At 34.9% G+C, this 15,383-nt stretch overlaps 1 protein-coding gene across 5 annotated transcripts in view; it reads right to left on the bottom strand.

The window, feature by feature from the left end:
• The window catches only part of SATB1 (SATB homeobox 1), a 75,351-nt gene that overhangs the window by 46,681 nt on the left and 13,287 nt on the right, over positions 1-15,383 (bottom strand). For all 5 annotated transcript variants that reach the window (XM_081288267.1, XM_081288266.1, XM_081288268.1 and 2 more), the window contains exon 6: positions 1,210-1,321. In XM_081288267.1, coding sequence (XP_081144393.1) covers positions 1,210-1,321 — 112 coding nt within the window. The remainder of the gene's footprint in view (positions 1-1,209; positions 1,322-15,383) is intronic.

Here is a 15,383-nt window from a genome sequence, read left to right as displayed (position 1 = left end):
AGGTTTTATATTTAGATGAACTTATCATGTAGCTATCGTCACTGATATATGTAAAATATAACTAAGAATTTGGGAAGAAACCGTCAATTTCTATCAGTGATATCAGCCCAAGTGTGCCATTCAGAGATAATAGTAATTCAAGCAATTATTCCAAAAATGATGCATTGTCTTCATTACAGCCCTAAGCTATAAAAGGCAAAGAATCTGTTTTGGTAGATGGATGGCTTTTCTTCAAATATTAAAAGCTAAAACATGCTCAAAATTTGGTTTCTCTTGTCTCTTAAAATCTTTAGGAAAAGTTATTATTGTTGCTATTATTAAATGAATGTAAAGGAGATAAACAGAAATAGATTTAAAACAGGGCATAATGCTATGCATATTAAACATCCGATTCTTTATTACTTTAAAATACATTATTTGGAAGGTACAGCTATGTGAAAGAAAGCAGTAATAGAAAATTAAAACATTACCCTTAATCACAGTGTTTGCAATTGTGAGCACTAACAAACTTGATCTGGGGAAAATGCCACAATCTAAACGTTAAGCTACAGGACACAACCTTTACCTATCATTTCACACTGCAGGTAAATTTCCTGCATAATAGATACTGAACTAGAGTTACGTGATAGGATAAAATGCTACCCTGGAATTTTAGTTTGGAAATGATGCAATGGTTGTTCTACTATAGATGATGGAGAGGGATGCCTGCCAAAGTGCCTGCTGCGGGGGGCGGGGGGGGGGGCAAGCTATAAAAGTGACTTGATCTCAATTATGGAAACTAGTTATTAATTAATATAGTTTAGTTTCCTTAAAATTTAGGTGCAAAAACAGGCTCATCCTCTTTCTCTCAAATAAAAACAAAAGGCCTAAAAGCACGACTTACTTCTCAGAGAAATCACAGCTAATATTAGTTATTCAAGGCCTGGTTAGGTCTTCACTGAGATGTTAAAAAAATGACAGCTCCCCTCCTCACGCCTCGATTTCCTGCATGTCTGACAACCAAGTCAGTTTGGCTGATTTAAACACAAACATTTATTGAATTTAATTATCTCATTATACTCATACCCACTCCCCACCCCCAAAGAAACATTCTAAATTGATCTCTAATTGGGCAATCAAAAGACCTGGCTTTAGATGTGACTTTGATAAACCCCCAAATGACACATAATGGTATGTAGCCACCGCTGCAACCATTTTTTTTTTGCTTACCCATCATATCTTTTGTCTTCTTGAAATGTTTGTACCACCTTCCAAATTCTTGACATTTTGCTGCTGAGACATTTGCATAGTAAGTGCTGTTCACAATGGAAGAAATCATACTCTGCATGAAGAGGGGGGGAGAACATTTGTAATACATAGCAGCACAAGAGGCAACACAGCATTGTGGAAACTGTTTTTTTTTTTTTTTTTAAATCAACTGAATACCAATACATTTTTGTTTTACACTTTAGCCTAAAGCTTCAACTTCTGAAAATTCATTAACTAGACCATCAAATGCTTATTTAAGTAGCAAGCAACAGCCCACTGAGACCAGTATAAAGCTATCAAACCCACAGACTCTGCTCCAGGATTATTTATCCAAACTCCATTAATATCATCTATTCCTAGCCTGACAAACATTCATCGATTCCAATAAATTTAAAGACATGAAAACAACAGTATGTTTGCAATTCATAAGTACATGATACTTTGCGATGGAATGACTGGACTCTACACCCTTACTGCTTAAAGTATGGTCCAGGGACCAGCCACATGGGCATCACCTAGATACTTGTTGGAAATGTTGGATTTTGTGCCCTACCCCAGCACTTGCATTTTACCAAGATCCACAAGGGATTTGCAAGCACATTAAAATCTGAGAAACACTGCTTGTACTTTTACTTCTATTATTTGTAGTTCAATTGGAGGTGCACTAACACTGTTCAAAGGTTAACACTGATCACATTGAAGAAAAACTATTCAAAGAGATTCTCTATCAGAAGGGGGAAAATATTCTGCAATCTTTATGGCTGGCTTTATCTATAGTAAAGCTTGAGTTCTAAATTTCAACCATGGTAAAATTTTTTTAAATACATACATCTCAGATTTATTACATTTCTCTAGGAAGATGAAAATACACATATTTTCTCATTTTTTATACTGCTTTTAACAAAACCCTAGAATCAGAGTTAACCATTTAACATGTAAAAATAAAGACAATAATCTTAATGTATTATGAGGAGGTTTTTTTTTTAACTCATTTTAAATAAAGAGAAGTGTTTTCTTTCCAGAAAATTTTAGTCATGGTAATTTTAGTGACTTAATTCCATGATCTTTTAAGCTAGAATGCCCATATTCTCCAGTAGCATCTAAATTAATTTTCTATTAAGTCTTAAGAATGAGCCTTTGCAGCATCAATCCATCCCTCACCCCAATGAGTAGAAATATGAGAACATACATTTCAGGTTGCAGCTGGTCTACAGGGAAATGGTTTACAGAAGGCAGCATTGTTCGGGAGAGAGTGAACAACCAGAAAAGCCAGTTTGGGGACAAAAGTATTTTTATATCATTATCGTCTTTAAGCTACTTCTAATGTAAAGCTCTTTGGGTTATTATTAATTCTCCTGACATCCATTATCAGTGTTAATTTTGTAGCATGCACACATTTCCGTAATGTGTAAATCTGGGGGAATCTCTAAAGAACTTGGATTGATGGATAAGCTAGAGTTGTATTATTTATGTAAAAAACGGCTATCTCTACTAAGAGGCACTGTGATGATATCTTTTTTTTTTTTGACACTTTCTACTTTATAGTCATTTTCACATTTTATTTCTCTAAGAAGACATTCTTAATGTGCTCATGATGCTCTGCCATTAATCCAATAGCTTGCAATTTCACTAAGAGCCTCCCACAGTCCACGGTGCAAAAAGACACTTAGCAAGGTTGCCAAAACCAGAGCCAGAAGATTACCTGATCCAGTTAACAATCAGTCAGCTTCAATCTCACTTACTCTATGGTAATAATGGATCAATAAAGCCAGACACTAATAAAACTACTGAGATCACTGATGGATTATGGTGATTCTGCAAATGGATGACAGTTGATGCTCTTCCACTTTGGTCTAATTCTTTCAAAATTATTAACTCTTTATCTAGACATTCTGACAGATGCTTATATGTTAATACAAGTTTTAGACATAGTTCGTATCTTAATTTTTAGAAGTGTATGGAATATCTAAGTTTTGCTAACGTTTCTGACAAATATCAAATCTATTTCAACTTCCCAATAGTCTGATAAATGAAATTTGCTCTTTGATGCATACTTACTATGTGCCTGGCTGGTACTAAAGTTTTGAAGATGGATAAAATAGAGTCTCTGCATACAAAAATGTTATCATGTATTGGGAAGAGAGATAATGTAAACCAGTCATTTCAATTCAACATGATTCAGTGCACCAACAGTGGAAAATATATGGAGTGAAGGGAGGGGAAGAATCCATAATGTTTGAAAAACTCTGAAATGTTTTATAAAGCTAGATCCTTATGTAATAACATTATGTCCTTCATTAATATCTACATTGGAAAAATAACATCCAAATGCACAGCATCAGCGAAGCCCTTGTTCGAACCTAAGTTGGTAGGCTATGTCCTTAAGTGAGTTTTCTGAATGTCTCTACTTTGTCAAGTGATGTGTGCTTAGGAAACTCTGATTAATACAAATACTAACTCATATTAATGTTATATGTATCAATATTAAATGCCACATAGGGCATAAATCAAGAGCCTAATCCACAGGTTATAATGCACACCAAAGCAACTTTTTGGAATTTCTTTTGTGCTTTTGCAGGACTGGGAAATATTTTATAATTCAGGTAATTTGGGGCCATCTCTCTTTTCATCAGAACAACATGAAGCAATCTGTATGACTAAACCACTCTGACAACCACTTCTTGATGGCAAAATCCCAACTGCAAGCTTAGATGTGGCATCTGAGTACACAGGTGCCTTTCAGCAGCATAGAAGAGATACTGCAGAACATTGTGGTGCACATGGGTATTTGATTACCCAATACTGTCATGTTAAATCTGAAAAAATCAGGAACACCAATTGTTTTGGTGATATAAATTACAAAGTGAAGACTGGTAATATATTTTACGTGGTAGGATGTATACAGGTAGACCAAGTTCCGTGTTTTAAATGAGAAAGCCTTGGGACTCTTATGCCAATCCAAGGCGACACTGGTTTAAAAAGATTGTGCTAAGCAGGGCTGGGGTTCCATATTACTTTCCAGCCCAATGCCTGGCATATATTAAATATACATCGAATGTTCATCTGATGAAATGGAATAGCAATAAATCTGCACTCAAGTGCAAGATGTGTCACACACTGGAAGTGTGACCTTGTGTCAATTAATTGACATTTCTATCACAATTCTCCATACTAAATGGGAGTGGTGGTAGCATTCATCTCATGGGGTTGTTTTGAAAATCCATTCTATACGGGCATTTTTCCCCATTCATTTAGCATGTGTTTAGTGACCTCCTACTATGTGTCAAGCATGGAGCAAGTCACTAGGAAAGTAATGGCTTGAAGAGACGTACTATCTATACTTGGACAGACAATAAATAAAATAATGGAAGTGATGCAATTAGCACAGAGCCTGGAACATATCAAGCATGAACTTATGAGATGTTAATTACTATGACAACCCTCTACCTCCTCCTCCTTTTGGGGTTTTTATTATATGATCACAGAGATCAGTCAACTATGCTTTAAATAACAGAGAAGTATCAGATAAAATTTTTGAGATGATGTATTTTACGTCAAATACATTTTCCTAGGAAGACTGAAGAATGCACTAATTAAACTATTAACAAGTCCAGCCAGTGGATAACAAGGGAAAACACCAAGGGAAAAGCATTTCTATTTGTTTCAATATTCCCATTTGGTAATGTTTTCTGAAGCTAGCCCAAATCTGGTAGCTGACATCAGGAAAACATGTACCACTCCTGACTCTTCTAGACCTGTGCTGTCTCCCATCTCTGGCTAGCAGTGGCTCATCCTGCAGCATATATTGTGAGTATCTCTGCTCCTGAGAAGCCCTTCTAATTCGGAACCCATTGTGTTGTTTATTTTCCACTAGGCCCTGAGCCTTAGGCCTTTCCTCAACATACCCTGGACTCATCATGGGGTTGGGCTCAATTAGATGATCATTAAAGGGTCACTGAAATAAGTCATTCCTGAAGGTCTCCAGGACACCCCCTCTTTTTTTTCCCCTAAATTCAAAAGTAATGTCAGCTTGTCACATGAACCTTTAGAATCCATCACTTTCAGCTGTCACAAAAGAAATCATAACTTCTAGAACCATTATTCATTAATTTGCAAGAGATCCCTTCCCAGGTTTTTCAAAATACATCCACACAGATGTCCCGGAAGTTGCAGCGCTCCGTGGTTATGTTATTCCAGTTCTCTCTCAGTGTCTATTTATATGAGCTTTCCAAAGCACTTTGAAAAAGACACAACTTGTATGGCAAGTTTCCTTTTCAGTGGCCAGTCAGTATGTATAAAAAAACATCAATGTTCCAGGCAAAAAAAATAATCCAAGTGGCAAAACTCAGGTGGTAGAAATTCCAAGTTCAAATGCTACACAGTACACCAACCAATAAATAGGCCACAGCTTCCAGTGTTGGGAAATACAATTTGGAAGCCGGGAGAAATTGGCTATGGGTATCATAACCCCAGTGTGACACAATATTCTCATCCTAGGAGCCAAGTTGTAAGCTTTTCTAAGATCCATAAAGCACATGTCTACTCCCTATGAGGAGCTTCGGTTCTTTCTGCGAGTCTGCTGAAGTTCCGATCTGAAAGAATGCCATCTTCACAGAAACCCCAGTCCTCTAGAATGATACCATCTGCCGCAGGCTAAGCTTCCTTTTCAGCCAAATACATTATTTATAACCTTTCTAATTGTGAAAAGGTAAGGGTGGAATTTTTCTAAAGCCTGACTTTCATATAGTTAGAACATTCTGAACTCTAAAATCTGCAGGCCTCTCAATTTGAAAAACAAAACAAAACATAACAACAACAACAAAAAAAACCATGAGGAATTAGTTGAGGTTACATAATTTTCCCAAATGTTATATTCTTTCAAACCCCTGCTAGAAGATCATACACACTGATGGTATATAAGTATAACATACTCAGAAAAAGAAGCAAGATTTTTTTTTTTTTTAATTTGGTCATCTTAGTAGCCAACGGATAGGATCTGGTGAGGTAAGGCCTTCTCAAAAAAATGATTCATCAACGAGAGAAAGGCAGTGATCTGATCACCCTTAAAATTGCTTTGTTGTGCCTTTAACAACAACCAAAAAAAACCCACCCCAAAACAATGCTAATCAGGTTATTCAATCATTTAAACCAAAACTGTTCATGCTTTTCTGCCAAATCAACCAACCACAGCAAAATCTGTTATCTCTGATTGCTCAGCTTCCAGTCAAAAAACAGTTAACCCCCACTATACCAAAAGTTTTCTGAAATACCCTCAGAGCCCCACAGGCTCATAGAGAATAAAGAGAAAGCCATGCCACGCTTAAAGGGTAACAGGAGTGCTATACCATATTTGCATATTACAATATACTCTTAATAAACTAAACAGCCTGTACCGGAAGCCAGCAGCTCCCTGGCATTTCATGTGATCTCCATACTGGCTTTTTGCATACTTTTTTTTTTTTTTTTTTTTTTTTTTAAACAGGACTGTGATATCAGGATCAAAACTTACCCAGGACTTGCAGATGGTTTAACTGAGGTGGGAGGAGGCAGAAACAGCAACCTACAAGATGGTGGTTCACCCATGTTTAAAGCTTTCGGCTCCCTCAGCAGAGAGGGCAAGGGCTACAACATCTTATTTACACAATTATCTAAATACGATTAAACAGCTGATGGACAAATATTAAACTGGAAAATGTATAGTCATTTCAGCTTAATGTAATCCTCTTTCTGTAAACACCCAAGATGATTTTTTTCAACCAGAACAGTCCTGACATCTCATAAGCCTAAGGGTGAATAGCAAGAGATTGTTTTTGATAGTTATAAATATTCAAAAGACATGCAGACCATCTGCTTTCATAATACAGGTAAAGCAAGACTGAAATGGTGACTGCTGTATAAAAATGATTCTTTTAACAAAGTCTTCCTCTCCTCGAAAACTATAAAGACAGATGTCAAAAACTGTTTACACAGAGCAATCAGGAGCGTGCAAAATGTAATATTCCTTTTACACACAGTGCTTGCTAAAGAGATTTTTTTTTTCTTTTTCTTCCCATCTGTGTGTTGCAACACATTTCTACAAGTTAAAAACATTTTTTTCAAACAGAGATCTCATGAATACCCAAAAACATGCTATCTGGCTTCTGAATGCTAATTAATTTCAACTAAGGAATCTGAATATCTTTTTCTGTAGGAAGGAATGTATGTTTTGAATTGGAATACTCTGGAGAGACAGCAAGGGGAATAATCTTGCACAGGTTTAATTCTATAAGACAAATTTCACGGTTACACCTTGTCTATAATATGTATGTTATGCCCATGTTTTAGATGAAAACACATCATTGCTAATGTCTTTGGCATAAAGTCTAAAATAATTGTTTTCTGAAATAAATGCCCACACATGCAAAATGTATATTTAAAAAAAAAAAAACCCTTTAACTTCTCAGTCTATGCAGAGTGATGTATAAAGCCTCAGAGTTAATTTTCATGGCTGGAACACTAATCTTGACAGTAACCTTTTAATGTATTGTATTAATGGTACAGAGGCATTAAGCACCTTTTTATAATTTTCAATAAAATGAGCATTTACTGAGAAATCTGTCAAACTACTGGCTTTTCATTATTTTATATTTTCATTTTATCAGAGTTTCAACTTTATACAGTCCAATCACCCTATTTGTGCATGTCCTATTTAACCTGTGGTCTGAATTTCCACAGTTGTTTTTTATATGACTGTGGTAAACTGAAATGTCAAATGTTAACTTTGACTCCACATTCAAACACGATTGAATCAACTCCATACTCAAATACAATTTTAATAGATTCCCTGTAAATAAGGTTTGCTTTTAATCCCAAGGGATATCAAATACCACAAACAAGTCCTAAAAAAAGGTCTCGTCTGAGATACTGACATGGAATGAATCTGTTGAAAATTAACAGGTCCCCTTCTGGTATTTGGGGGTGGGAAGACAGAAAATGGGCTTCAATTTAGGAAAGCAGGATTTCCAAGTGTAATATTCTATTTGTGCTTTTAAGCTTCTGTTCCCCAAATCTCTCCCCCTGGATCCTCTATTGCTTTTTAAGCAATTCTCTTGGGAGATACAACTGGGGTACATTCGGAATTTCAATTTATTGAAAAGAGACTAATCACTTGTGAATTTTACTTAAACTCCAGTAGTCGTAGTTATGACTCTTGCCATTTTGATCAATCCTGAAAACAGCATCTCAAATAAAGTAACCAACCCTCATATACTGTTAAAAATGAAAACTCAAGTACAAAGCTCTAAAGGAATATAAAAAAAGAACACACCCAATTCTGTTTTAATTTTCCTAATAAATTTCCTAAAGACGAAACTGTGATCATTTATAAACATGGAAATTTTATTTAAACACCCAATTCATAACTTTTAAAGAAAATGTTGGTGTACAGTTCATATGGTTCTTCCATATAATTTTATATAATGCCCAGATGATATATTTTGACCAGATTCTCTAATTCCATCCTTTTATATAAAGTACCTATCTAAATCTTTCTTACTATACGGAAACCTTCTTACTCAAATCAATTGAATATGTAAATAAAGAACTTGATATAAAATACTTGTTAGAAGGTATGTTATTACTAAGACCGTATCACATTTCAAATTAACTGCACACAGAGGTTATAACATAAAGAGAAATGAACTAAATAATCTCCAATATCTACTAGATAAATATAAATCAATATCGACTTTGGATTAGGACATTAAAATAAATATTAATCTGGCTTCATCTCTATAAATATTATGGAAATCTTTCACAGTCTAGGAAAATGCCATTCTCTGGTAATCATCTCTTCAAGAGTTATAGCAAGGGACTGGAAATATAGCTCAGTTGGTAGAGTGCTTGCCTCACATGCCCAAGGCCCCAGGTTCAATCCCCAGCACCATAATTAAAAAAAAAAAAAAAAAAAAGAGTCATGGCAAAATGGTAAAAATATGTTGGGATAGGTTGCAATCATGAAATAAAGAGCCTGTCCATAGCTGTTTGGGCTGGTGCTTGCGCAGATGAGTGGACACCCCAAGTCCCTAAGGCCCCTTTTTTGGAATGGCTGAACAGTTATCTACCGCTGCAGTTCTCTCTAAATTCAGGTGATTCTGGACCTTTATACAGCTGATTTTTAAAACACTATATGTTTATAACCACAAATGGAGTCACCAATGCCAAACGTGGACTGTAGAACATTAAAACTGAAGAATGGACATTGACAGTAAACATGGGTGATACTGACTGTTAATATTTCCATGTTGGCAGCTTTGTCTATAAATCATTGGGTCTGTTATTGAAATTTTTCCTCTTTGTTTTTCACTTAAATATGAGGGAAAAATACACAAATGGAAGTGACAGTAAAAAAAAAAATGTATGGGTCTCAAAAGTAACACAACTGAGGCAAAATGAAAATTATCGGTCAGGCTGAAATACATGTTCAATTGTGAAAGAAATTTTTTAAATGTGTGCCGAGATGCTAAAAAAATTGTCAAAGCTTGTGCTTAACTGTGATGTGTAACTATGTCCTTTGTAGCATTTTTCAAATCTCAGGGTCCCCTGTACCTCTAAGACAACTGTTCTGCTGATAAACACAATAAGCTTTGTGCATAGATTCAAGAACAGTACAAAAATACATAAAAACATGAGATTTGAAATATCAGTAGGCTTTCTTAAAAATTCAGAAATTATTTGCTATCTGTAATTAAGTATAATAGGAAAACAATTTATAAGATAGGACATTCTAGATAAGAGATCTGTAAAGTACTACTAATAAAACTACTAGCATCATATATTTGTGCAATAAACATGGTACCAAGTCTCTGAGGTTGTTTAGTTCAACAAATATTCCTGAGTTCCTACTATGTGTCAGCATCTAAGACTGCTGTGATGAATAAAACTTGGTTCCTCTGGCTCAGTCAATTACAAGGAACATAAGCAGCCTAATTATCACATAGATAATTTCAGGACAACTTGGAAAGTTAGGGTGATAAAAGAAGGTCAGAGCCTTGGGTGCTGGGGAATGGGAGTGAAGGCAGTTAAAGCCATAGGCTCATATGCTGTTGATAGTCTCAGGAGGTATCTTTATCCCTTTTGACATTGTCTAGTTTAAGGTATCCTGTTTGCTTAACTTGCAAATGGACTTATTTAAAGCACAAGGCTTGAATCTCTCCTCACTTCCATTTAAAAATACATCATAATTTATTACGATTGTAAGGGTGGTGCTAAGAGGATCCATTCAAGGTGAGAATGAATTATAACAGGGTCTTTTTCCACAAGTAAAAAGTTTTTGGTTGTTTCTACTAAAAAAAAAAAAAAAAAAAACTTGCATCAAAATCCATGTAGCAACAAAGTTTCTTAAACCATGTGAGCCAAACAAGTGTTATTTCAAACTCTCCAGGCTCACATTTTACAAAAACAATCGAAGTTGATATACACTTTAGAACTGAAACTATCCTAAATGTTTTACAAGTATTAACTTATGTAATTCTCATAGCAGTACTAAGAAATCGGTACTATTCTCTTCTTCCTTTTATAGATGAGGAAACTGAGGCAGGAGACTCAGTTTACGCAACCTCATATGCTGGTCATGGCAGAGCTCACATTCCGGACTGCTAGGATGCTAGGAGCTCAGTAACAGAGATGGTAAAGAGCAATGATACCAAAAGACACACATTAAAAAAAAAAAAAAAAAAAAAGATGACAGAATGAAGTCGTTAAAGAAATGCATTACTCTAAATAGCCCCATTAAAAAGTAAAAAGAAAATGAAATCAAGTTCTCATATGTTAACATAACCCAGGAGTTTCAATACAAGGGAAATGCCCACTGTGACATTTCACAAAGTTAATACTTGGTTCAGTTTAGCTATACACTTTTTGATGACCTTGGAAAAACACTGGATAGATAGTAAAATAGTGTATGCCTCTGATAGTCAGTGGTACTCAATAATGAAGGTCTCTGTCTTGTTATCTACATAAGAAAGCAATCTCAAAGAATAATCACAATTAAAGCTTTACTCTTTTCTTAACTTCCAACTTCCAAGGTATCATCTGGTTTGCATCTTTAACCCTCTGAGTAAAGTAAATTAGATTAGCATTTCTGCGGGAAAATAGTGCAATACAAAATAACTGATATTTTCTAAAGAAAATGATGGAGAACAAAGTTTTAAGAATACAAATAAGAGAAATAAATTTAAAAAAAAAATTTTAATGGAAGTCAGCCACCTTTCTACAATGAGGAATTCTGCCACCTTATGAATTGTCCACGATGAAACTCCAGCACCCCATAATAATAGAGCATATTAGCACACAATACAATCTTATATTTCTGTATCGCCCTTCATGCAAGCATCCCAGGGTGCTTTACAATCATTATGAGTTAAAATTAAAACTGAAGCACATACAATTCCTAATAGAATCATTTTAAAAATGCTAAACAGAACAAATAACTTTTAAGTCTAGATTTAAAAGTCCCAACAGCCAGAGCATTCCTTGCTTCAATTGGCAACCAGCTGCGGAACCAGGGCTGTGGCTCTCTCCCGTTACGTTAAAGGCTCTCTTATGTTTTTTATCCTCAGAGCATGTTGTAATCAAGCAGTTCCCAATGAAAGAGGGAAAAATTGGGTGTGTATATCTGTTTGTTTTGATTATTCTTAACTTAGGGTGTTGTGGGGTTTTTTTTGTTTTGTTTTGTTTTGTTTTGTTTTGGTCTGTTTATGAGTTTGTTTGGGGCCCACATCTGACATGAAATAAAGCAGATTTTCAAAAGGAAATCCAGATAGAATCCAGCTTGAAATTTCAGTCATAATTGATGGGGGGGAAAAAATGTTCAAAAAAAGCCCTTGAAAACTAGTTCCATTTAACAAGAAAATTAGTTTGAGCATGACTTGGTTAAGTTTTTTTTTTTTTTAATAAATTAGAAAATAGCATTTAATAGGCTCTCTTTCAGATCATGTCTACTCCTAAGCCTGGGGAATATTTATTATTCTATGCATCAGGGAAAAAAAGAGGGGCAACGCTCTCATGATATGGTAATTTTCTCTGCGTTAGTGATTCTGAGGTCAGAGGAAACATGTTCAGATCTAAAACAAGGCACAGGCAAAAATCTATTAAGTGAAAATGAAGTACTTCCACACTGTGAAGCACTCTCTAAATTGGCATGGCTTAAACTCTTTTATGTTTCACTACTGTGAAAAAGATAGCAGCTATAAAATATTTTAGATCAATCTCTTTTAAGTCAGAGGCTTTATTAAGTTTGGCTTTTTTGATTAATACACGTGAAAGGTGACAGGAGAGCTGACATCAAGCTACTGTGGAATCCTTATGTGTCTCAGCTAAAAGGAGCCTGAGACAGTAGAATCAAAATGGAAAACCTGCGATTTGGAAGACTTTTTTTTTTTTTTTTTGGTAGATTAGATCTATCATAACAACAACCCAGAACAGACATCTAGAATGATATCATGACTGTCCAAAAAAAAAAAAAAAGAGAGAGAGAGAAAAAAAATTATCTGGAATGAATAAACTTTTCAATTCACACAACTATTCACGTAAAACTGGCTTACCATTTACTGTATATATCTCTCCACTAATACAACTGCTGAAAGTGGTAATAATATCCTATTTGTTATAAAGTACTTCAGTGCCTTTGCGTGTTGTAATCAAGCAGTTTCCAATGAAAGAGGGAAAAATTGGGTGTGTGTATCTGTCTGTTTTGATTATTCTTAACTTATTTGATTATTCTGACAAAACAAATATTCAAAATCTCAGATTCACATGGTCAGTAGGTTAAGGTTCGAGGAAAAAAATCCTGCCATTCTAAAAAGGCAAGAAAATTGTCTATCAAGTTTTTCCTCAAGATACATGATGCTTAACAACGCGAGTTATAATTTTATGTTGGGAAGGGGTAAGTACAAGATCTTCCAAGCACATCTCAAACAGAAAACTTTCTAATTTTAAATGGAACTGCCAGTTATATCCTTTGTCCATCACATTAAGCCACTCTGATGACAAAGGTCTGCACTTTCAAACAGACCCGAGAAATCTGACTACCTACTGCTTCTAATAAAAATGCTTAACATTACCTCAGATCAAAAAAGAAGAAGAAAAAAAGGACTATTAATTCTGTTGTACCTCCTTATCTTGAGGACTGAGAGGATGGGGGAGAGAAGTGACAGCACAAGTTATACACATTCAAACCTTCTGGCCCCTCCCTGATGCTGGATTATCCAGCAGTGGGTCCCCATGGTCTAAATCATTCCCTCAGGCTCTAAATTGGGGGTTTGAAATATAATGGTGCAAGTCAATATATAAACAAGAAAACCAAAGACACAAAATGTAAAGCACATATGTCAAAGAAAATCTTCCATGTACAGATAAATACAATTGGAAAAGTAACCAGCAGTTATCAATACTCTAGAGAAATCAAAGTGCATTATGAAACATGGCAAAATAATCTGAAAAGGCCCCTTCCTTTTATTTTTAAATTTCCTTGGTGACCCAGGACACTTGGTTAAGCTCCCAGGCTCTGCCCACAGAGCCACTGCCTTCACTTCAGCATCCTGGGCCTCAGCGTCCTCCTTTGAACAAAACTATCTACTTACAACTTAGAGTGATACAAGCACTATATACATCAAAAGCACTAAATGAAAGTTAATCATGTATTATTATCCAACTATTAAGATGTGTTATCCTCATTATGACATAGGAAATTAGATGCCTGGCAGAGCAGACTGTCAATACTCTTTAAGATTACTTTTTCAATACATATTTTTGAGTGAATAAATGTATGAATATGTGAATAAATTTCAAAGGTTAGTCATGCATATGAAATCAATAATATTCATAATGATGCTGGATATTCTCTTGAAAGAATGTGATTTTTAATATTTATTTAAAACTTGAAGAAACATTTCTTCATATTTTGGGACTGAAACAACAGTCCATTTTGTTTTTAAGAAAAACACTTCATAACAATAAATTGTTGCACCAGTATTATTTATAATACTGAAAAGTCAACTGAACATTTAGTTTATTATATGCATATAGAAATGACTGTCAAGTTTCAGAAAATCAACCTCATGCTAAGCTTTAGGAGGGCAGGCAGTTTCCTTTATCTGTTTTGCTAGTACTATGTTAGATTCTCAGAAGCTGTCAGAGAAAGGAAAATTGAAAAATCACCTTTCTTAATATTACTTCTAAAAGAAGTGTTTGGATTTAAGGTTATTTTACATATATTTTACTAATTGAAAATAAAATTGAGAAGTCTCACTCACTTGAGGACTTGGCTTGGAAATCTCTTTTCACCAAATGAGAAATGAAATAGAAAATGATCCAATGCCTTAAAAAAAGTGAAAGTCGTGTGTGTGTGTGTGTGTGTGTGTGTGTTAAAGAAGAGGAGGAAAGAAGGATACTGCAGATTAAAATCTCTCAGAAATATTGGACCTGAATATTAGAAAGAAAACATTAGGCTGTAGAAATAACAGCTGACCTTTTACTTGCAACAAAATGATCTATCCCTGTATCAGAATGTATATCTTTAGCCAAAGTTTAAATTCAATGTCTAAACTCCAGGGAAAATTAACATCAAAATATAAATGCTTCACTATAAATTAAAATGTTGTCCTTTTTACCTCCTAATTTACCTCCCAAATCCATAACTCTGAAAGTTTCCAACTACAGGCTTTCTTGTCACCAAATCAGACTTTGTTTTCTCCTACTCGGTTGCAGTTTAGAATACGACATCCAACTTATCTAACCACATCCACTGAAGAAAGCTAAAGCAACAACAAAACACCCAACCTCAGATCTATAATAAACTAAGCAGTTTTTTTTTTATGTCTTAGAACATTTCATAAAAATAAACAAACGCATGATACACAGAACTTAAACACACGTCAATCTATTTGGGCAGATTTATGATAGGAAAGTAATAGCAGAAATAAAGGTATGGGTTTCAAATCAAACTACATATCCACTTATGGAATTTCTGCTACAGAAAACCTTGCAAATATTAGCAAAGAAAACATAAGTATTGCACCAAAACATAAGTATCCATTATAAAATCAACACTTCAAGATTTACCATGGGGCAAGGACACAGACTTCGCAAATCAGGAC

This window comes from Spermophilus citellus (assembly GCF_964194105.1).
Source record: "Spermophilus citellus genome assembly, chromosome: 3".
Lineage (NCBI taxonomy): Eukaryota > Metazoa > Chordata > Mammalia > Rodentia > Sciuridae > Spermophilus > Spermophilus citellus.
The sequence above is the reverse complement of the archived record's forward strand: the minus strand, read 5'-3'. Positions and strand labels throughout refer to the sequence as shown.